The following is a 25,302-nucleotide window of genomic DNA, read 5'->3' as shown; positions in this document are numbered from 1 at the left end:
CATGATTTGGAGTTGGCAGTAGTGGTCTTTGCCTTGCGTATTTGGAGGCATTGTCTGTTGGGTGAGTCCTTCAGATTATTTAGCGATCACAAGAGTCTGTTGTACTTGTTCACTCAGCTGGAGCTGAATATGAGACAGCGCAGATGGTTGGAGTTTGTAAAAGACTATCATTTTTCCATACAGTACCATGTAGGGAATGCGAATGTGGTGGCGGATGCACTCAGTCGCCGACCTGTTGGTAGTCTTTCTGCTTTATTCATCACTGAGTGGAATGCTTTGAAGTATGTGGATGAGTTATCGGATGCTTTTATGGCTTGCGTGGTGGTTACACCTTCCATCATTCGCAAGGTTTTACAAGCACAACTCACGGATCAGCAGTGCATTGACAAGGTTGCAGAGATAGCTTCTAGAGAGGTTCCATTTTACTATGTTAGGGCTGACGGAGGTTTGAGGTACAAGGGATGGTTAGTGGTACCTTCTGCTGATGAATTGAGGAAGGATGTGATGACTGAGACTCACTACTCTGAGTTTTCTGTTCATCCAGGAGGCGATAAGATGTATCAGGATATGAAGCGGCAGTTTTAGTGGGCAGGTATGAAGAGGGACATTGCTCTTTTTGTTTCTCAGTGTAGTACTTGTCAGATTGTTAAGATTGATCATCAGAGGCCGCCAGGAGCTCTACAGCCACTACCAATTCCGGAGTGGAAATGGGAGAGCATATTTATGGATTTTGTGAAAGGAGGGCCCTCTCGATTTTCTTGTCACCAATGACGCAAGAGATTGTGGGGGCACCCGGATCCTTATACTTCGGAGGAGTGCTGTGCTAAATAATAGCACTAACATTTTCAGTCAACCTCACCTTTTTTGGCAAATGATTTTTAGAAGTGCGCTTTTGAGTGCACAAATCTTTGAGAAATTTTGCATAGGGAGGGATTTGCTTGATAGCATCCAAGAGGGTCAAGTTAATCTTCACTTGCTTGAAAACTTCCCACATGTCTTGAATTTTACAATTCTTGTTCCCAAAATGTGTCGACTCTTGAAGACGTTGAGGAAACGGAGTTGTTGGCTCATAAGTAGTTTCCACATTTGGGGTGACATGTGTGGGATTTCCGTGAATGGTATTTGGACAAGAATTTGGATTAGAAGAGCTTGGATTTGGATTTTTTAAAGGAGGGTTTTTCTCACTTGTGTCTCCATCAACCTTGTTGTCAACCACTCTACCACTCCGAAGGGTGGTGATAGCTTGAACTTGTTCATGAGTCGGCCCACTCGGAGGAAGGGTTTCATCAATCACATGCATTCCTCTAGGATTTTCAAAAGGTTGAGCGTGATGCTTACCCTTGTCCTTTTGGAGCAATTGGTTCACCGAATTAGCTATTTGGCCCACTTGATTTTCGAGATTAGCTATGGATTGAGTATGAGATCGAACCATTTGGAGAGTAGGCTACAAGGATGTCAAGAGTTGCTTGTTGGAATCCATTATTTGCTTATTTAATGATTCCATCATTTGCTTGTTTGCAGCTACTATCTCGTCAGTTGGACACACAGGAGGTTAATTGCGAACATTTGGATTGTAAGGAGGACGGTAACTTGAAGAGGCTTGGAAAGGCCTACCTTGATATTGAGAAGAGGGCTGATTTTGAGGCCCTTGATTTTGAAATTGGGAATTTTGTGGGGCTTGTTGCCTCCACGAAAAATTCGGATGGTCCCTCCAACCCGGATTATATGTATTGGAATACGGATTATGCCCGGGCCTTGAGAACATGGCATTAGCTTGCTCTTGGTTGGGATTGGGAAATTGCTCCGGTGTGGGGCAATCTTCCGAGAGATGGAATGGACTAGTACATGAAGCACATACTGAACTTGCCGAATTTTGAGACAATGAAGGAGGAAGATGTGGTGCCATCAATTGGTAGAATTTATGAGCGATGGCATCCACTTGAGATGATTCCTCCCTTATTGATTTTGGTTGACAAGGGTTGGTGTTCTTTGCAATGGTTGAGGTCGGAACCCTACGAGAATTATGTTGAAGTGAATTTTCGCTTAAATTCTCAAGTAGGGTCCAAGCCTCATCCGCATTCTTGGACATGAACATCCCACCACAAGAAGAATCAACCATGAATCTATTGGTTTCGGTCAAGCCGGCATAGAAAGCTTGCACTAATTGCCATTTTGGAATCAAATGATGAGGACATTTCCGAAGAAGATCTTGTAGCCTTTCCCAAGTCTCGTGGAGTTGTTCTCCATCAATTTGAGAAAAACTTAGAATGGAACGCCTCATTTGGTTGGTTTTACTCACCGGATAATACTTCTTAAGGAATTTTTGTTGCAATTGGGCCCAAGAAGTAATGGAATTGGGAGCGAGGGAGTTCAACCAATATTTTGCCCTATCCTTTAGGGAGAATGGGAAAAGATGGAGATGGAGTGCATTGTCCGGAAAACCTCTCAACCGAATGGTCGAACAGATTTCAAGGAACTCATTAAGATGCTTATATGGATCTTCATTATCAAAGCCATGAAATGATGGAAGCATTTGGATTGTGCTTGATTTGATCTCATATTGAGCTGCATCGATGTTTGGCATTACTATGCAAAAAGGAGAAGCATAGGTGGTAGGGATGAAATGATCTCTAAGAGTCATTGGCTCGATATTAGGAATTTCAGCCCTTTCATTCCCCGGATTTCCTATATTATCTCCCATTGTATTAAATTCAGTTTCAAGATCCCTTGTAAGAGTAGATTCCCTAAGGTTTCTTCTAAGAGTTCTTTCAAGAGAATTGATGTCAATGGGCGAATCGATTGTGGGTAGAGAGAGTGACCTACGACCGAACATCAACAGCACAGCATATAATCAACAAAGCAATTCATTATCCATAACTCCACATACGATGTTCCCTTTCTCCTCAATTATCAAGACAGAAAATAAATGGCCACGACAAGGACCGATGCTTATACACAGAATTAAAACAATAATATAGCCTCAACAAGGGCTTGCAAATAAATTAACTACTTCTAAACTTAACACATGCACGATATCTTACAATGTGAAACTAAAAGGTCAAGAAACTTACCTGGGGTCCTCTAGACTTACGCTTTGCTAGCGTTCCCACGGCGAGATTCGAGTCCCTAGAATCTTACAACACGAAAATGGTTAAACCACACGAAAAATATGCACAAAACACAATATGCACAATCAAACTAAATTTAACCCTAAACTTTGGTTGCTAAACCGTTTGCAAGTCCCCAGCAACGGCGCCAAAAATTGATCGACGGTCGAAATCAATTATAAATCAACCCTCTTCGCAATAGCACGAATCATTGTAAAATAGGGCTATTGGACGGGTAAGTCGAACCACTAGGACTGCGCTAGTCTTAAGGCAACCTAAGTATCTAAAGTCATTTTAGAGTGATGAGGGGTTTATAAAGGGTTTGTGTGTTTGTCACTAAACTAAGAAATTAAAATGCATAAAACAATAGATTGCAATGAAATTGAAGAAGTGAGATACAAGTAGAAAAGACTAGGGAGATGAATCCACACTACACCCTAAGTACATGCTAGATTAGGTCTAAATTTGGGGATAAATAGCACATATGCAATGGTCAAGAAATATGAAGCAACTCCGTTGCTTAATAATCATCAAGAAGTTCACTTAATCAAAACAAGAATGATCCATCAAAAGCTACCATAGTTGAACTACTTAAACTAAGGTGTAGAATCAAATACACTATCTCAAGCAAAAGACCATCAAGCTTTCAATCAAATGGTGAAGCACATGAAGGTAGGAATCAAGTATAAACCATCAAAGGAGGTACCTAAGCAATGGAATATCAAGTTTCAAAATCAATATGCCTTGAAAAACATTCATAGTCTATATTTTCATTGTCACTATGAAAATAAAAGCAATAAGATTAATCCAAGAATCATCAAAGATATGACAATGAACTTACATCAACCATTTACACATTAAAATTCATTACAAGAAGGAATATGCTCTTAGACTATGAAACTACCATATATTATACATTATAGTCCCCAAAAGTATAGCCTAATCTAGAACATGATCAAAAGAAGAGGCTTCATCACCTCCCTAGATGGAGGTTTAGCTCTCCATTGATACAAAAATGGAAGAAGAAGAAGAAGAATACAACTTCATTTTCGAGCTCTACTGTAGCACTCAAGAACACTCTCTTCCTTGCTCTCTTCTCTCTCCTCTAATCTTGTAAGAAAATGAAGGATAACATCTATGTGGTCCTCCCTCTCTCTTATCAAGCTCAAGTCAAGGCTCTCTCTCCTCCAAGGAACACCTCCAACCACTTCATAAAGAAGGAAGATGGCATTGAGGAAACCAATGTGCAAGTGGCTGAAATTGAGCCATTTCCGAGTGCAATCTGCCAGAATTTCGAGCACTCGAAGGGTGGTCTCGAGCACTCGAAATTAGTGTAATGAGCAACATGCAATTCTTGCCCATCTCTGACCCACTGTGGAAGAATGACTATAACTTTGTGCTCTGAACTCCGAATGATGATCTGTTTAAAGATTTGGAGAGCTGATTCAGAGCTTTAAAAACTTCATGTTTTGATGAAGACCCAGTTCTCAAGTCGGGTTGGTCAAAAATGGGGAGAAAGGCAGCACTTCAGTGCTGCCAGGCAGTTCTGCGCACCTCTGGTAAGAAGATCATAACTCTCTGCTCTGAACTCCGAATGACGAACCGCTTGAAGATTTGGAAAGCTGATTCAGAGCTCTAAATCTTTCATGTTATGATACAAGTCCAGTTCTTGATTTTACTAGGTCAAAAATGGTGACAAAATTCAGGTTCTACTGCTGCCAGAATTTCAGAATTGGCACCCTTTTTGTTCAAAATTCCACAAGGCATCATTTTTGCTTCCTTTTGCAATTTAACCTGAAAATGTACAAAAACATGCAAATGGAGATAATCTACATAAAATAATCAATTAATGGACTTTGTTAATGTAATTTAGGGCGCTTGAATATACAGTATTCGGCGCTTATCAATAGCACATGAAGTCAAGAACCAAATATAATCCATCAAAGAGAGGCCCTAAGCTATGGAATATCAAATTTCTTAAATAACATGCCATTAAAAGCCATTTCATAATCTCATTTCCATTCTCACTATGAAAATGCATGCCATACAATCATAAGAAAATAAGATCTAAGACAAGATAATAGATTTAACTTGATCATTTATAGAATTTAAGATCCATTACAACATTTAAAGTGCCCTAGATTATGAAAATATCATATACACACTTCATTTCCCAAATTAAGCAAAACTAAAGCATGCTTACAAAGAAGGGCTTCATCACCTCCCTAGAAATGGAGTTAGTTACTCATAGAAGCAAGGAATGAGGAGGTTGAGAGGATCAGCCCCTCCATTTTCGCACCTAGAGGCAAGCTCCAACCCAAAGCTCTCAAGAACAATATTTCTCTCTCTAGAAATCCTTACAATGTGAGATGATTGTAATACGATGCCTCAAGCCTCTAATAAGCAACCATATCCTCCCAACAACTCTAAATTCGTGGCTCATAATCCTTAGAATAGAGCAGAGCCATTCATTTAGTCAAGGGGACAACTTTGAGCAAAACAATGGAGTTGGCAACCTGTTGTCTGCAACTTGGCGGGCGGCCGCCCGCGGGATGTCACAGCTGGCTTCCACGCCCTGGCAAGGGGGCAATTGGCTCTCCTGATGGCAAATGGCGGGGGCTAGTAGTGCATGGCGGGGCCCCGCCAAATTCGAAACCTACTGGAATGCAATTCTTTCTAACTTTGGAATTTAAATCCAATGATTACAAAATGGTGGGTGCCCCCAGGAATTGTGCATGAGGTTGGCAGGCACCCGCAATGCTCCTGGGCACAAAACACCTCTCTAAAATTGTTCTTTGGCTCGGCCCGATGACGCTAACTTGCTTCTTAGCACGATGCAGAGAATACCCTGAGTTCAATGGCATAAATTAGCTCGGCAAAACAGTAAATCCCCGGCCTGACATGCTTTGATCTTCAAGAACTCATCAAAACATCATTTTTATTCCTTTTTGGGAAACAAACTTGAAAATAAGCAAAGACATGCAAATGAAGATAACCTATACAATATAACCAACTAATGGACTTAACTAATACAAATAAGGGTGCTTGAATATGTAATATTTGGCGCTTATCAACAACCCTGACCTATGGAGTTGACAAAAATAGGACAGGAGTCATATAAATTCTGGGGAAAATGTTTTAACTGTTAAGAGAGCGGGTATATGGCAAAGTTTTGTCCAAGGCCGCATAAGATTTTTTAGTTGGCACAAATGTGGATCATCCTTATTAATATTAGATATTAATATGAGTAAATTATTTTTCATGTGTCACTTTTATATATAAGAGAATAAAAGTAAGGTTGACTTGTCGAACGATGATAATGTTAAGCAAATTCTTGCTGAGCTCGTGATTTCACCCCTTTATCACTTTCAGATACACGTAGATTTAGCATGCAAATGAGGCTTAGTGGAGATCTAGATGAAGACTTTCTGGATTTCCTACATAATTCTTTTATTATTGTTTCTTAGGAAGGAGTTTTTGTAATAAGGTTCACCTTGTTGGTGGAGCTTTATTTTCATTGTTGTTAATGTCATAAGACTTGTTGGAATGTTGGATCTTTGAATGTAATTAATTGTAGTTATTTTAATCTAATCATGGATCATTGTGGATGATTGATGCGAGTCACATACCAGATTTTAGTACAGGACAAGGTTTCTTGTGTTAAAATTTAGGGTGTGACACGACAGGTCCTTTAACGTATCCCAGAAATACCATCCATCCTCAATGTATTTTGGACATCTGGGAATGTTTGTTTAAGGGGATGAAGATATTTAAAGAAGAATAGAAGAGGAATAATAGTGTTGAACCAATATAACCCATTACGTCTAAAGGTTGAATAGCCTGAAGAGGCTTGTTTAGTATTAAATACTAGTCTTGGTCCAGATTCTTTATTTAATTATTGTTTTTATTTTATTACTTTATTTTATATATTTATTTAAATATTGAATTGCATATTTAATTAATTATCTGTTAACATATTATTAATTATTTAATAACATATTAGTATAATATTTATTATATCGTAAATGTCATATAAAACATATATATCTTTGGCTAATAAACATTTAATAAATATGACCACCATAGGTACGATTTGGTAAATAGCTTTGTTGCTACCAAGATCTATGCATGCCCCTATGACACGGGTGTGATGGGCCCTATAATGTCTATTGATGTATAGGATTAGAAGGGAACCAAACACTTTTTAATGTCATTTGATCTATGGGAACAACCCTTGGGAGGGAAACAAACACTTTTTAAACATTTATAGAACACATTCTTGGATTATGATAAATAGATTATCTTATTATTTTATAAGAAATAAAATTACGCATAAAGCTATAGCTGGTAATTAACCACAGTTCACCGACCATATATAAGCAATGTAGATTGATGAATGGGTATAATATGGATTTAATTTTTTTTTTTTTTTTATCAGAACATAAGTCACATAAAGCAGGAGCGGGAGTAAGAGCGAATTCGAGAGCGGGAGCGTAAGAGCGACAAAATTAAATCATAAGCAGTGAGAATTTGAGCAAAAACGAGCGCAGAACGTGAGAACAGGAGCACGCTCGAAGGGTTAAAGCGACACCTATTGAGAAGAATTATGTAACTTAAATCAGAACACAAGTCACTTGACCATAAATAAGTAATTAATAAATAGGTATATATGAATTAAATGTTACACCTAACAACTTAATTTTTTGGGTAAAGTGTGATACCCCTCATTTCTAGAGCCATAGGTGATCAAGTCCGAGCACAGATCCGAGGGATACCAAACAATCAATATGTAAACAAGCAGGAAAAAACTGAATTAAGATTAAAATAATAACAAACAGAAAGAAATATGAAAATCCTCAAACATTAAATAATAAATTAATATAATTTAAATCCGTACAACTCGGGAATCCACCTAGTGGACCCCTAACTCCAAATCTTTAAATAAATTTACAGAATTAAAATCCAAAATCAAAATAGAAAAGAAACCCTATGTAACCGGAAGAGTGAGTGTCTGTATCTGCATCAACACGAACAAACTCTAAGCCTGGTACTGGCAAATACCTGAAAAATAGGAGTGGGTCAGGCCCACATGCAAGTTCCAATCTATTACAATCCGTATATAAACCCGATACGCAGATACATCCTAGATAGCTCGGCAATATCTACAATAGTCCATATATATATATATATATATACACACACTATAGGATGCTCACTAGCCTATAACATAGTTCAGCCTGGGTAGAATGTGACATATAAAACACGCTTTTCAGCGGCCAAGTACCTAGACTTACCAGGGAACATTAGCTATATCTAGCTACTCAACCTTTGCAATATACGCACCCTAACCATGATTAGGAGACTCAAGCTCGTATCACGGTACCATAAATATATATATATATTCCTTCCTAATGCAGAAAGATAAAACAACCATCCGTTATGTCGTTCAACTGTTTTAGTTGACAGGACATGTATCCATGTAGGAGTTAACTATTTTAGTTAATCCATTCCATATGTATGAAAGGGTAGGACTTAGCTTTTTGATCTAATCCATCCCGGATATGTCACCGTCCCATACCGGTACATATAATGCAAATGATCCACAAACGATGCACATTCATTAGAACATCAAACATATCCAGAAACTAGCATAATAGAAATCAGATATTATTAAGATCCTATCATGCATCCAGTATATGATTAAACCATAAATCCTTCCTTTAAATTGTTAAAGTAATGATGAACAACTTAAATTATCCAATTCCATACAATTGATCGAATATAAATTTTAACAGTTCATCAATTAACATCCATAGCACAATATAATGACAAATGAGTTACTTACTGTGCACATTATACTAGACTGCCAAAAATACCTCCATACTAGTCCAGTTCGTTTGCTAAAACAAAACTAGTAATCACAACCTACATCACCCTTGACAGCATGCCAAGTAATGCTTAAATTACATGATGTCTCTTTAATCCTCACTATAGATCATGTGTCTGATATAACGACACTCAGAAAACTACCCGGAGTACATCTTATGAAACCCCAAAAGTATTCCCATACAAGTCCATTTAGTTCACTAAAATAAAGCTAGCAACTAAAACTCCTACAACTCCTGTCGGCATGCAACCTATCAATTAAAATTACATGACGACCCTAACCATAGCATAAACAACCCTTTTGGAACTGAAACATGTCATTTATATCATTGGTATAAATTCCTAACACTTACCTTTATAGCAGTTCATTTAATTTGCTAGCCAACCAACGATTCCAGTTCTCCTTCCTTCTTGACAGTATTGAACATTCTTATTTTAAAATTTATGTTGTCCATTCCCATGACCTGAATCAATGCATCTTAGGTCTTAAACATGCTCTGTACACCATTTAAGAACCCCCATGAAACTCTAAAATTACCCTTTTGCCCCTGAAGTATCAAAATTACCATAAATACCCCCGGAGGGGTTTTTGTTCAAAGGAGCCGGCTCCCCCCCATGGGAGCCGGCTCTTCATCTTCCAGAGCCGGCTCTCTCTCATGGAGAGCCGGCTCTACCTTCTTGGGAGCCGGCTCCCTTCCCCTGAGAGCCGTCTCTGCTCCATTGCTTCGTCTCTGCTTCGTCCGGTTGCCGTCTATGCTTCCGGCGAAGTCCAGTGTTCTATTCCAGACCTTTTTAAGATTTTTAAGGTTCCATTAATGCTCTTAAATCCCTAGAGACTCCTCCTATCCCAATGTGAACCAATTGACAAACAAAACTTAAACTACACACACAGTTTATGCAAGAATAAGTTTAAACTTAAAACGCAAAACAGATTTCAGAAAACACCAAGCATGAATAAAGTCTATTTTTAAAAGTTTATTTAAGTTCCTGGAGTCTATATAAGATGCACAGAACACAAGTTTACAGGAGAGGAATAGACTGAAACTTGCCTTAAGATTCCGGTTTGAAACCTTCACCGCCGTCTCTAAATTTCAGAATTTCCAAGACTGCATTCCACCTCTGACCACCATTCCAGTTCTCTGTTGTTTCTTAATTCCATCCAGAAACAACCCCTCTGTTCTTCCCCTATTCTTCCTCTTTTAGCCTCACAGCTTCTCCCTCAAGTCTCTCTCTGTTCCTCTCTTCTCTGGTTACGGGGAAAAGGGTTTTTCAAACCCTTGCAGACATACAACATATATATATATATATATATATATATATATATATATATATATCTGCCCTATCAACCCTAATCCTAATCCTAATCCCAGCCTAACCATATGTCGGCTAATTAATCCCTATAGAAGAAAAACCCTAATCCTACGACCATACAAAAAGAATCTATACCAACTAAGTCATTTTAAAACACACGTCATTAATCCAAGTAAATCACAATTATTTTAATTAATTAAAGTAAATCACAATTACACAGCTAAAAATACAACCAACATACAATTTCAGTTCAATAACTTAGTTAAAGAAAAACCAATACAATAAAAAAAAATAATAATAATTTAAATAACCACTTTCAAACAAATAATAAATAAAACAAAACACCTAAGTCACATAATTAAATCAATTAAACAAAATTAAATCCCCATTTTTACCCTTTTGAAAACTAGGGGTATTACATAAAGTACAGCCACACCCCCTGAAGTTTGCCAAAAGGACACACAGATGAAACTTACCTGTTTTTTGGACAAAGACACCCCTTATACGAAACTCCAACCAAACAAGGCCTTAAATCCACTGAAAAGATGAAATTACCCCTCAATTTTAAAATCCAATTTATTATAAAATATCATATATAGTAAAATGACACAATTACCCTCTATAACCCTTCCATTAATTATCTGACCAAACCACCTTCTTCCCCCCTCTCTCGGAATTCACTGCCCCGCCGCCGTAACCACCACCCTCTTCCCCTCTCTCTATATATATACACATCCGCATATGCGCACACGCACACATATATATCACCTCCTCATTTGCGCACATCACCATCCCCCATTCTCATCTGCGCACGAAAAGGGCTCTGATCGGACTCAAATCAGACAGCAAAGGTGATGGCCACTTCAGCCTCCTCGGCCTTGCAAGTGACGCTCGCTGGACTGTGCTCATCTGAACCTTGTCGTCATCGACATTTGGTCCTCATCGGATCGTTTTTGCTCGCCGGTCTCTTGTTACTCAATTTTTAAACCTTGCCTCACTGTTTAGTCCGTGGCCGCAACGTCATCGGAGCTTGATCCTTGCTGGAAATTTTAGTTTCAGAGTCCGTGTCTACCGTTCTATTTTGACCGTCTTTACTCGTTAATTTTACTGCAGTTCAGATCCTTCCTCTCCACGCGGGGAGGCTTGATGGTGTCGCAGGTGAAAATATTCATGCCCATGTTGTTGAATTTGGATTTTGTGATGATATTTTTATACATAACTTAATGATGAGTTTGTATTCACGATTGGGTGACAGCGTTGGGTGGATAGTTATCGTTATCGAAAATTGCAAGGGTATCCAATTGAGTACCTAATCAAAAGACCCAATTTCATATTGTTTGGATTTTGTGTTGTTGAGTTTTGCTATATACAAAAACTTGTGGGTATATGTGTGTATTTGAACCCCTCTGTGTTTGTATGTATATATATACATGTGTGTGTGTGTATATGTGGCTTTGGGTGGCGGCGGTGGAACGGTTGAGGGGAGATAGGTGGTGGCAGTGGTAGAACTCTTCTTCGGTGGGTGGTGGTTATGGAGGTTATGGTGGTGGTGACTGGTGTGTGTGGTGGTGGTGACCAGTGTGTGTGGGTAGCAGACTGAACTATTGCCGATGCTTCTGGGCCTCGTCGGATTGAACTGTCGCCGATGCTTTTGGGTCTCACCGGTCACCACATTGCTGGAGCTTTAGTTTACCTACTCGAGGTGTTGTTGTGTGTGTATATATATATGTATAGAGAGAGAGAAAGAGAAAGAGGAAGAAGGCGGTGGCAATGGCGATGGCCGTTGTCCAGACCATCACCGCCGTTGTCTGGTCCATTGAGAGAGAATAGACTGTTTTTTTTTTTTTTACTTTTTTTTTATGCATAAATTGTTTATGAGGATAGATTGGTCCATTTTATTAAATTATAAAGTTAAAAAGGTTCCTTAAATGGTAAAAGGGTAATTTGGTCAATTTCTTATGTCAGGGGTGTCTTTATCCATTTTTGAACTTCCAAGGGGTGTCTTTATCCAAAACATAAGTAAATTTCACCTATATGTCTTTTTGGCAAACCTCAAGAGTGGTGCTGTACTTTTCCCTAATTTTTTTTTATTTTTTTTATTTTTTTTTTTTACGAGACATTTGACCAATTAGAGCATCTTCAATGCTCTTTCATTTTAAGCTCTCAAACTCATAATTTGAGAGATGGGTAAAAAAATCCACTCTAATGGCCTTTCATTTGGCCTCTCAAAATTTGAAAATCTCAAAAAATTTCTCAAATATAAGAGCTGCCAAATTTTTTTGACAGCTTTCTAACACCAACCCCCTCTACACACACACAAACACATATACACACACACACACACATATATATAATTTCAACCCAAATTTGTCTATATATATATATATATATATATATATATATATATATTTTAAAAAGATCATAAAAAATTTCACCAAATATGATTTAGTTTGCAAAAACAAGAATTACAGACCTTGATTAGTTGATTTAGGGAAAAAAAAAATTAAAACAAAACCCATACATACAATTTAGCAGTTGCAAAAAGAGAGAGGCCAAGCTTGAGAGTTGAGAGAGCGGCTGAAGCTTGTGAACAGCGAACAGCAGGCGATGTAAATTGAAAGACATGAGTTTTTGAACAATCTGAAATGATATGCCGATATGGGTTTTGATCTTTTGATTCTTGCAGACAGATAGATAAACTGAAATATATAGGTTTTCAACTTCTAATTCTTGTAGATTTTCTAGTTTGTAGTTGGAGACAGAGAGAAAGATAGAGAGAGAGAGGGAGTTCAGAGTTGAGAACGAGAATAGAGATGGAGGCAGTTGGGGAGGGTGAAATGATTTGCCCTAAAAATATATATATTTTTAATAATAATATACTCAAATATATATAATATACATATATATATATATATATATATACATATATATATATATATATATTGGTCCTTTTTGGTCAATTTTTGACCAGATATTTTAGATTTTTGTTTGTTTTTAATTAGGTTTAATTTTAGTTTTCTTCTAATGTCTACAACTTGACTTGGAATGTACCTAATATTAATATTACTGATGCAAATATAAATAGTGGAAATGGTAATTGAAAAAGAATGGTGGTTGTGTCAAAAAATAGTATTTTGTATGAAATGCAGTATTGTAATAGAATTGCTAAAATGTAACATTTTGACACTATAACATCTATCAAAATATAAATTTAGTAGCTGAAAATAGCTTTCAGTATCAGAGATGCTCTTAGCCACACTTCTCATTGTTGCAAATGTCGTGGCCCGAGTTGATTGGCACTCCATTCAGAAACGCCTGCGTTTCGATTCAGGACATGTTCGTTATTTCGATCCAAACCGAGTGGCAATTTGTCAGCACTAGTGTCCTCTATTTTATTCCCTCTCGTTGATGGTTCTTGCCCCCTTCTTTCGCGTTCTTCTGGAGCTTCATTTCTCTCGCTCCCCCCTCTCCCATTCTCTCTCTCTTCTTTCGCATTTTCTTTCTCTAGATCCTTCTCCTAAAGAGTAAAAAGCTCTACACAGGTAAATCGTACTATCAATTTTCAGATCTCTTTGATCACATGTGCATAATTCTGATTCTAGATATACAATCTCGATGCCTTCCTAACAAACAGATGTTTTGTATTAAAATGTTCTGCATTTCGTTGATTGCTGCTTCGATTTGAGGTCTCTGGTGATTTATTTAGGCTCTGGTGGCTAATCGTTATATGGATCATTTGTTTGTTTTTAAAATTCTCTGAAATTCTTTTGAAATTCAACGATCTTCAACGAAGTATGATTCGATTTGAGGTTATTTTTGTTTGTATTCGTTTTTCTTCTCTGGTTTTGTTATTGGATGCGTTTAAGAGATCTTGTTTGAATCGTATGAGGTATTGTTTTGTTATGCACTGATCTGCAGATTTTACTATGAGATCGTTTTGATCTGTGATATTTATTAGTCTGTCATAATTGATTATCGAGAATCTGTATAGAATCTGAATTCATAATGGATCTTAAAATGGTGAAATTTTGCTGGTCATATAGATTGGACAAGGATCCTCTCCATTACTCTTCTGAATTCCATGATGTTCAATCCGATCTTTCATTAAATAAAGGCTATCTTGTTCTGAGAAAATCAAGCAAATATTAATCAGCTATTGTGAAGTGTTAAAAGGAAAAAGTAACAGAGAGGATCATAATCTCATAAGATAATCTTCGTGATGATTTTCCTTCACCTTCATATCCGTTTGATATGGTGATATTTTCCTAATATGGGCTTCTTTTGTAATCGTAATTGTAAACTTAAAATTTGATTTTTATTGGTTGATCTTTGTTCGTCTGAATATTTCATTTGGCTGATATATGTGAAATGGCACGTTGATCTGTAGGGATTGACAATCAGAAAGACAAATGGGGTTGACATTCACCAAGCTTTTCAGCCGGCTTTTTGCCAAGAAAGAGATGCGTATCCTCATGGTTGGTCTTGATGCAGCTGGTAAGACTACCATCTTGTACAAGCTCAAGCTTGGGGAGATCGTGACAACAATTCCCACCATCGGTATGTGCTGTCATTGAAATGGAGTAACTTTTCCTCTATGTTTTTTGCTGTTAATGTTCTTTTAGTTATCTAGTTTCGTGACTGTTTAGACAAACTTTACAACAACTATATTACAGAAGATTGGTTTCGACGCCATCATTATTATTTTTACATTGAGTTAGATGGAAATTTGCTTTATATTGTTTGACTATCAGGCTTTACAACTGTTTATACAATTTTCAGTGTGACTAACATATTGAAGGATAGATTTAGAGTTGAATGATAGATTGTACTTACAATGTTATAGTTCCAGCTCTTTATTACATTTTTAGTTGTAAATTCTCTTGGCTTTCATTCTGTGTTTGTTATCTTTCTTGAGAAGATGCATTGGATTTGTTTTCGATGTTTGACATGAAATTTTGATGAGCCTTTTATATTGATTTAAGTAGGATTCTCTTCAGGATTATGATCTATTTCGTATGCAAGCCAATAAGCTTATAATTTGTATAAATAACTAAGTATTGGGTACATGACACTATGCCAAGCCATTAATGTAGCAATACCTACCTTGTTGACATGGTTGACCCAATTGGAGATTCCCATTAGGATGTACCTGCCAGTAGGGTGTTACTAAGACTCTCGCTCTTTAAGAATGCTTTCTCGGATATACCTAGACACGTGATTCCTCCTTAAAAATAGGAAGGGCCTCAAAACATCTCAAAATATTTGTGCTTGTTCATAACTGTGGCTGTTCGCTGTTTGGATTAAACCGTAGTTATGATCTATGTGAAGTTACTTTTATTGGTGATATTTTATTGGGAATTTAGAATTGTACATATATTTCCAACATCCTATTTGCTGGTTATCATGTTAATGTTGGAACCAGGACAACTGCTGAATCAGCGGTCTAGAGAAGCTCTAAAATTAATAGGGTGTAAGATAAGTAGGATTAAAACTGAATATATAGATTGTAACAGAAATTAAAAATATACGTGAAGATTAGAAGTTAAGAGATACGATAGAGTGAATATATCTGTTACCTAGGCTCGATTATACACAAAGCTGTGTTATGCACTCGGTTGCGAGTGTGTATCCAAGTGTCAGATATGTCATTTTTTCAAACTTGAAGGACATGGAAACTGCTAAATATTTATAATATTTTTATTATATTTTATAGAGCAAAATAATATCTTTATGTAACAAATTGTTTAATATCGGTATTTCACTCGTTGTGAAGTAATAATATAGTAAAATTGAATTATTGAATGTGTTTTAGGTACATGTCCAACCAAACTTGTTGGACACATATCCCATACTCATGTTCGAGTATTGTGTGCCCGGTGCGGGTACTTTCACCTACTTTTGAATAGTTTGTGTAACATAGGCCCAAAGAGACCTGGAGATAATGTTGATCATAAGAGTAAAGCGTGATTGGTTAAATGAAAGACTGGTTTTAGCATATTGTGTGATTTGTGCATACCTCTAAAAGGTAAAATTTACAAATAAATAAAAAATTATTAGATCAGCCATGCTATAAAGGACAGAATATTGGAGGTTTAATAAACAATATATTCATAAAATAAGTGTAGAAAAATGTGACTGTAGATATATGGATGTATATAGTAAGACAAAAAATAAAATAAAATTTAATTAGAAATAAATACATTTGTAAAATGGTTGCAGTAGCACCAATGAGATAAAATGAGAGAAGACCGATTAAGATGGTACTAGGGCACATGGTGTGGCCATGTGCGACAACGGGCAATAAGTACGCTGATTAGGGAAAATGTTATGGTTCTTATTGAATGTACTACGGGGAGGGAAAGTCAAAAAGTAACACTGGATGAGATAGAAACATGTGATTTGAGTGAGGTCTTGACGTTAGATGGATCAGAATTGCCAAACAGAATGCGTGTAGCTCACCCCAAATATTTAGGAAGGGTTTGTTTAAGTTGAGTTTAGATATATTTGATAAGTATTGAGTATATATATTTTCAACAGTGTATATTTTCTGCTACTTGTTCAGTAATTGGATTATGAACATAAAGGCCAAAGATTTTTCCATTGCGTAGGTTTATTTAATACTTTGCCTTGTGATTTGATTTGCAACTTAAAGAATGCTAGAAAAAGGGATTATGATGGACTGAATTAACTATTTAAGAGTATTCTGCACATTTCTGCCACCTTGGACACAACTATGGAAGCTGTTTTCTAGTAGGCTTCAGATAAATAGTAGTAATCATAAATTGTATAAATATGGAGTTGACCATGTTATCGGACTTGTGTACCGAACAAAGATGATTAATCATATTACACTGAATGTACTTGATATGGATTCCCTTCCATTGATGAGTGTGTATTGTTGTTTGGATACATGTACAAAATTGTTGTCTTGAATAATTTTGAATACTGGTTCTCCGCAGGATTTAATGTGGAGACTGTTGAATATAAAAATATCAGCTTCACAGTTTGGGATGTCGGGGGTCAGGATAAGGTATGATTATTATTATTATTATTGATATTATATTTTTGTATGTTCATTTACATTTAATAAACAGTTAGCAATTATATATCTAGAAGTCCTATCTATTATTAACGAGATATTATGTCTCTTTTGTGCTCTCTTTAGATATATATCACATAAAGTCCTTATGTTTTGTTATGTGAAATGAAATGCAGATTCGTCCATTGTGGAGGCATTACTTCCAGAACACACAAGGTCTCATATTTGTGGTGGATAGTAATGACAGAGACCGAGTTGTTGAGGCAAGAGATGAGTTGCATAGGATGTTAAATGAGGTAATTTGGCATGTATTATTGTGACTTCCCACTAGTGTTGTAATGGTAATCACCTTCCCTTGGGCTAATATTATCTCTGTATAAGAGCTTGTTATAAATGAGGTGCTTCGTGAAGCAAATGGTGCCCCATCTCCTTGAGGAAGTTTTTTAGAACCAACTACATATACCTCAAATATTTACAAGCCTCCACAAAATTGAGTGTATTTTACCTATTTTACTTGACCTCACATGACTTCACTACATTCCGGAAAATTCTTTACACAACTTCACTCATTAAACCAATCCTGGAACATTAAACCCTGCTGTCTCCTAGTAATCTCTTATGTGGACACCAGCTTGACAAAACCTTGTAGTGAATATAGCGGGACATGATAACAAGCTCCTAATGTTGGATGGAATAATTTTTCACTTGTTCCATCTACTTTGTTCACAGTCCATTTTGTTGTATTGCTAGTCAGATAGTGTTGCATAAAAAGTTCTTTCCTTTGTTTTTTACCTAAGTGATCCAGACTATCCCCACCCTTTGGGTGGAGCGCTAATCAATCTTGTGAGTTGGTGGATTGAGAGCAATTGTTAATTTGAAAATCGGTCATCATCGATCTGATTGTTTTGCAGACAGTGTGATGTATCTCACCTGATTGAGAGTTCCTTATAGCATCACGTGAACCAAGACAGGCACTTTTCTCTTTCTTTGTTTGTAAAAATTTTATCACCGAATAAGGGTTACATAATCAAACTGAGACCCCTTGAAGGCTAATGGCACTGCTGTCCTCCAAACCACAACCATTTCGTTATGCCCTTTAAACTTTGTTTATATGATAGTCGAGAGAGAGAAAAGCGTGCAAGAAATAAATATTTTTAAGAAGGAGAAAGCTCATTATCACCAATCAGTGTCACGTGTAAGCATAATGGTGAATCGGTGGATCATCTCCTTTTGCACTGCCCCGTGGCCATGGATTGTTGGAGTCTCCTGCTGGTTTTGTTCGGAGTCTTGTGGGTCATGCCTAGATTTACGAGAGAGCTGATGAAGAGTTGGAGGGGGGTGCAAGTGGGCATCTATGCTCGAGGATATTGGAGGATGGCGCCATATTGGAAGATGGCGCCTTTGTGTTTTTGGTGGTGTCTGTGGAGGGAGCGTAATAGTAGGGCGTTTGAAGGACAGGAGTCGTCTATGGCCATTCTTTAAGTCTTCTATGTTGGGGCTCGGGTAGATTTTGTTGTTCTCCTGAGGAGATGCTTGAGTTTATTGCTTCTTTGGCGCCTTGGAGCCCATGTTTTTGTTGTTCTCAGGGATGCGTTCCCCTTTTGAACACTTCTAATAAATTTATTACTTATCAAAAAAAAGAAATAAATATTTTTAAATAAAAAATAGTACTCACCAAAAATAATACACCTTTGCCTTTACGTTTTAAAGGTGTACTGACCTAGGCATATTTTCTCAATTTGGGATCTTGTGTTCTCCTTTATCGTTCTGGACATATAGTTTTGTAAATGCATTGTTTAAGAAGTACATGTTAAAATAATTTTGATTGGACTAATAAAAATAAGAAAAGTATTGTGATTGGAATATTGAAGTTTATTGTTCCCTGATATTTGCTCTTTTGCTCTTTGTTCGTCATTTTACCCTAGTTATTTAATGTTCTACATCAGATGCTGAGGAGCAGTTTTTATTTTCTATATTATAGTCTAAGTGAATAATTGAAAGAAAACGCAAATAATATAACGGCCAGAGGATTGTAATGTAATGACTTCTTGTTCCAGGATGAACTACGCGATGCAGTGTTACTTGTATTTGCTAACAAACAAGATCTTCCTAATGCAATGAATGCGGCCGAAATAACTGATAAGCTCGGCCTCCACTCTCTCCGACAGCGCCACTGGTACATTTTATGTTCCCTTGGGTGACCTGTATTAATACTTCCACCATAACGTCTTTTAAACCCATTTCAATGCTCTTTCCAGGTATATCCAGAGCACATGTGCAACCTCTGGGGAGGGTCTTTACGAGGGGTTGGACTGGCTCTCCAACAACATTGCTAACAAGGCAAGTACTTTGATAAGAAACTACCTTGTCACTGAACGGAACCCAATTTTTTATTAGTACTATTACCGTATAATTCCGTTCCCTGTTCTATTATATTCTGATATTTCTCCTTGGTTGCAGGCCTGAGGTAACACGGACTCATTGTTGTGGGGGTATTCCTGGATGCAGGATGGTGTTTATCAGTATTTCTCTTCCCTTCCTTAGATGGTTTTCAGCTGTGAATTTCATTTTTCCTAAAGGCGTTTTGCTCTTGTTAGGTTCTCTCAGTCAATGGCTGTGTCTACTTCATGGTGGTTGGATATATGTACTTGAAAGAGTTTGCCTAGGTTTTAATATAATATGCTTATACTAGTTTCTAATACTGTTTTCGTGTTGACCTCTCTTCTTCGAAAGTTGTTTAGTGTGAGGCTATTTTTATGTCGACTCTCTTGTTCGGAAATTGTTTAGTGAAAGACTATTTTCGTGTTTGACATATCTATCTTGTTTGGAAAATGTTTAGTGCAATGGTTTTGTTTTGGTGAATTATGATGTGCATGTCTAATGTTTTGGTTATTAAGAAAATTTTCCCCCTTCTTGATAAATGTATGTGTTTAATTAATTCCACTCTACTACATGTTCTACTTGATTGCTGAGCAGATAAATTTCGTTTAGAAAAAGACAATTTTGATCCTGTATTTAGAACAATTTTTTTTCAAGTTGTGGTTATTGAAGATGGAGTGATATCGTCCCCAGCGTTGGGAGTTAGCCAGCACAGTTTTGTTTTTGGGTTTTACCTCAAAAAGTCCGTGTACCATTTGAAGATGGAACAATCACACATATAATACCTTCACCTTTACCTTACACTTCACACAGACTACCTAGTGTCTCGTACCCATCCGCATAGGTTGCCATAACATCAAAATCAGACAACTTGAAAGTGGTGCAAAAACAGCAGCTCCAAACAAAGCCAATAGAAATCCAATGCACTTGTCGGGTCCATGTTTGAAAGGCAATGCCTGCTTTGCTTTTCTGGTGACGAATCTCCTAATCATCATCTGCTTGTTCAAGGCTCTTTACACTATCCTCATTATTCAATGCAAATGTGGTTTCCATACCCATCATCCCTCTAGCTGGAATGGCCTCGTTCGATCCCATTCCCCATTTTGGCTTCATTTCCCTTTGTTTCGCTCCCCCCATTCCCCATTTTGGCTTCATTTCCCTTTGTTTCGCTCCAACCTTGTGCTTGGAGCTGGTTCAACGATCAGTCGTATCTTAACGGTCATTTGAATTTGATCTTTCATAGGCCTTTGGGCTTGGCGGATCGCGCCTGTATTTGTTGCTTTGGGCTCCCTTTTGCCCCGTTTTTGTCAGGCCTAGCCTTCTTTGCCGTGAAGGGCTTGTACATTTCGCTCATTGGTATCTTAATCACACAATTCTTTTTAACGGGCGCCGCCGTTCATCCGGGCTCTCCCTCTGCCTTCAAAAGAAATGACATAAATGTAAATTCAAAGCACTCTCAACACTCACAATTAATTCGATAGGCAGCATTGTTACACATAACTGAAATACAAGTATATTATTTCTATTGTTAAAAAGGTCAAAACATAGTAGGATAGTAGGAATGTGAAACCCTTACTTTAATTAAAGTAGCTAATTAATTTCTCAATGATGTGGCTTTGCCGTTTGGACACAGAGAATAACATATTTTTAGGCCTACCAGATTTCTCCTCCAATTTCAACCGAATTGTTTAGACCCGAAAATACTCATACCTCATCTAGAATGGGCTAACAATAAATATTATTTACCTATACATAAATGAGATATATACACACACAAATAGGTTTGGCAAAAAAACAAAAAAAAAAATGTAAAAAAAAATAAATAATTAACTTAAATGGCTACCTGTCTGAATTGCTCATTCTTTTTTCTTCTTTTTATGATATAAGACTTGATTATGTGTCTTCTATTCAATGTCATTAATGTAGTAGTGAAGCAAACGATGTGTGTGTGTGTGTGTGTGTTTGTATATATATATATATATCATTGTCATGAATTTCTTTAGTTTATCTTCTTCTTTCTTTCGTTTTTTTTACTTTTCCCAACCCAACTCTATATTTATTTAATTACCACTTTTAATTTTGTTTATCCCTTCAAAAGCTTTGAATAAAGTGATTAATTTATACTATCCATAGGGTATAAATAATATTATATGTCTATCTTCAAGAACAGATAACATTGAGAGAATTAGGAGTAATTCATGATCGATCATCAACCAAATTAAAGAAACATTATTTAATTACTTTGCTTTCTTCAAACATCTTCTTTTTCTTTTTTCTTTTACTTTTTTTATTGAAAAATTTTGCTTGCCTAATCCAAACATTATGTACCCACTAATTAACTAACACCCTATGTCGGCCTAATATAAAGATTTCCCATTTATTTTTCAGTTTAATTACTTACAGATATCTTTCTTCTTATCTAGTTGAATATTTGACCGAAGTCTAGGTTGATAAATAAAGTACAATGTTGCCACGTACTAGTGATGATATATAACTGAATTGAAATTTACATTATCTATAAATATTATTATATGTTATATATACAGCGCAACATACCTGAGTTATTAATCATTTAGGTGCATAACTGAGTTATTAATTATTTAGGTGTAATCATTTTGAGTTTTTATTAGTTTCTATTTTTTCTTGATTTGGGATTTTATGTTCTATGCGTGGCTATTTTTACCTTTTAGGCTTCTAATTGTATATATTTTAGGCTTCTAATTGGCTATTATTATGTTTTGTTTATGTTAGAATATATGTGACAGACCCTGGATTTTTCAACCCAGTGTATCATGTTATAATCCGAAGTGGATTCAAAATGCGGAAGCAAAACAAAAACAAGTCCTTAGAGATGTACGTTATCCCTAGGACACAAGAATGGCCCTTCGAAGAATTTCGAGACTCAACGGAAGCAAAACGAAGACAAGGTATTAAAACCCTACTAAAAGAAGGATCAAGGGTAAAATGGTCATTTTACCTGAAGAGGAAGGAAATTGACTTCCAACAAGTCAATGAGATCAAAAACATCATTTGGTAACTTCGCATGAAGTCCTAAGGCCAAAGGAAGTGAAATCCCAAATGAACCCTACTCCGGTTCGAACCAAATATGACACCCTCTCACTAAAATAAGGATATCTTGAGTTAGGAGAAGAATCTGAAACTGAAATTGGTACCATTGCAAATCTTACTTCGACGCGGTCAGTTTAGACTCAAGAACGGACCAATTCGGCATTAAAACGAAGAAGTTATGTCAGATCGAAGTTAGAAGTCCAAAGCTGAACCCACAAAAGGTTTCTGGAAGACTTGAACCGGTTCAACATGGGCAGAACATCCATGTTGGACCAAATTGACACCTTAAATCAATTCAGCAATTCCTGAACTTGTTCAACCTGACCAGGTTGCAAAAAATGCAGCAGAAACAGTAAAAATGCAGAAAAATGAGTTTGAGATGCGGTTTTTGAGATCAAGATGACATTTTTCGGAAAAATGTCGTGAAGGAACTCCCCTCGAAATCACGTTTTCTATGTGACGGAGTCAAAATCAAAATTTATTTTTGAAAGAAAATTTCCAAATTGCCCTTAAGCAAAAATTTTCAACAAAAATGTGAAATGAGTCCATAGGAGGCTCATTTCACCAACGAAAGAGTTTTTCTTGAAAACAATCATGCACACAGATGTAACTTACCTATTAGGATGCGCTACAATGATCCATGGCTTAAAAATACCGCCGATGCAAAATCCGACCCCTCAACGACCAAAAAGGCGAAAATGATCATGAAAAGGAAATTTCGAAACTTAAAATTATAAAATGGTTTCAAATTACCGTTTGACCCTTGGCCACACTTCATGCATGATTAATAAGACCCTGTTAAAGAATAAAAATGGAAATCCCACACCTGATGCAAACATGGTGAAGTAATGACTTGACATTTTTCAATATTTTCATAATATTTCATGAAGTCAAAAATTACATAAGATACAAAATACATGTCATTGGCCTCCGGCCTCATTTTATACATGTCAAATACCTAGTAAAGAATGTACTCATGTACACATTACATGTTTAGAATCAAATATACACATTTTGACAAATAAGGCTACAAGTGGCATTTCAAGCCAACCTTTACAAGAATTAAAACCTTCAAGTCTACAATCATCCAAGTATAATAAGAATCTCGAACCTTGATTCTTGTACCTGAAAAATACTCTGGTAACTTTGGGGTGAGCAACATAAAGTTACTTGTAGGAGATGAGCATGCAAGGACTTAACGTTTTACAAGATTATCACATTAAAGTGAAACAATTCAAAAGGTTATGTCACCTAACGTCTATGTCAAAAGTGAGACTCGGGGAGCATCCTAAGCTACCTTAAATCATTTCTAGCATAAATCACATCCTTCATGCAATTCCAAATAACATAAGAGCATACTATACAAAGCAACAAAATATAGATTTTCAAGGTTATCAACTTGAAATCTAAAGTGCGAAAATAACTAAATATAATCATTTAGCATAATTTGAATTTCTAATATAATGCATCAAGACATAGATTTTCAAAGTCATCAACTTGAAATCTAAAGTGCAAAAATAACTAAAGTGGGTCATGCCACCTAACGTCTATGTTCCAAATGAATCTATCGGATCATTCTTAAGCTACAATTGAACATTTCAACATAAATGTACCTAACAACATCAAGGACATGCAATGATTCCTTACAAATCATAATGCACAAATGTACTTAACAACATTAAATCGCCAATAACCAAAACCACAAGTCACAATTAAACATGACTGTCAACTTGGAATTGAATGCAAAATTAAATAATGAAAGACTTGGACATCACGTCTCAGAATAAACCAAGAACAAAACGGTTATTTCGAGCATTAACCGTTGAGAAGACCACCCTAGTGCGCACTATCTCAATTGGGGAGAACTCATACCTCTCGCACTAGAGCCAAACTCTAGCCATATCACTTGTAACAATATCCCAAGACTCCAAAATAAACCAAATAAGTACACAACTTATACATAATTTATATAATGCACGAAATCACCTTCCATGCATAAGTAGGTTGAAACCACACAATCCATGCCTTAGAGTTTCAATTCTAAAATGGCATATATAATGTCAAATACAAAGTGTGCAATTCATTACACAAGTCAATCATATATTCAATATTGGAAACGAGTTCTCATGAATATAAAATTAACAACAAAGTTATTCAATACTTAAAACACAACCAAATGAATACACAACAAGTCTAAATCCACGATTTATACTTAGAAATAATTTCTAAAACATAATTAAATCCATGGAACATTTAGATAGAATTTAATTAAACAAAAATAATTAAATTCTCTAGATTTCAAATCAATTCCAAATAATCTCAAATTAATATATGTTAAAGGACATAACATAGTCTTCACATATATCAAATCAAAAGTGCAAGATGAGCAACATATATAATTTAATTAATTTAAATCAATTAAATCTCTAGATTTCAAAAGTTATTCAAATGATCCCAAATTAATATATAATAAGTACTAAGTCATGGTCATACCATATATCAAGTCTAAAA

The 25,302-nt window shown here is 36.3% G+C and overlaps 1 protein-coding gene across 1 annotated transcript; it reads left to right on the top strand.

The window, feature by feature from the left end:
- The first annotated feature begins 13,699 nt into the window (after positions 1–13,699).
- On the top strand, positions 13,700–20,155 carry LOC132303066 (ADP-ribosylation factor 2). Its single transcript, XM_059800137.1, has 7 exons — positions 13,700–13,846; positions 14,692–14,861; positions 17,264–17,334; positions 17,520–17,639; positions 19,401–19,519; positions 19,602–19,683; positions 19,804–20,155. Exons 2-7 carry the CDS (start codon positions 14,714–14,716, stop codon positions 19,807–19,809), a joined length of 546 nt encoding a protein of 181 aa, XP_059656120.1. The 5' UTR covers positions 13,700–13,846; positions 14,692–14,713; the 3' UTR covers positions 19,810–20,155.
- The last annotated feature ends 5,147 nt before the right edge of the window (positions 20,156–25,302 follow it).

This window comes from Cornus florida, unplaced genomic scaffold (genome assembly GCF_030987335.1).
Source record: "Cornus florida cultivar Cherokee Brave unplaced genomic scaffold, ASM3098733v1 CherokeeBrave_3.0.0_Hap2_Chr04, whole genome shotgun sequence".
Classification (NCBI taxonomy): Eukaryota; Viridiplantae; Streptophyta; class Magnoliopsida; order Cornales; family Cornaceae; genus Cornus; species Cornus florida.
Note: the sequence above shows the minus strand (reverse complement) of the source record. Positions and strands in the feature narration are given on the sequence as shown.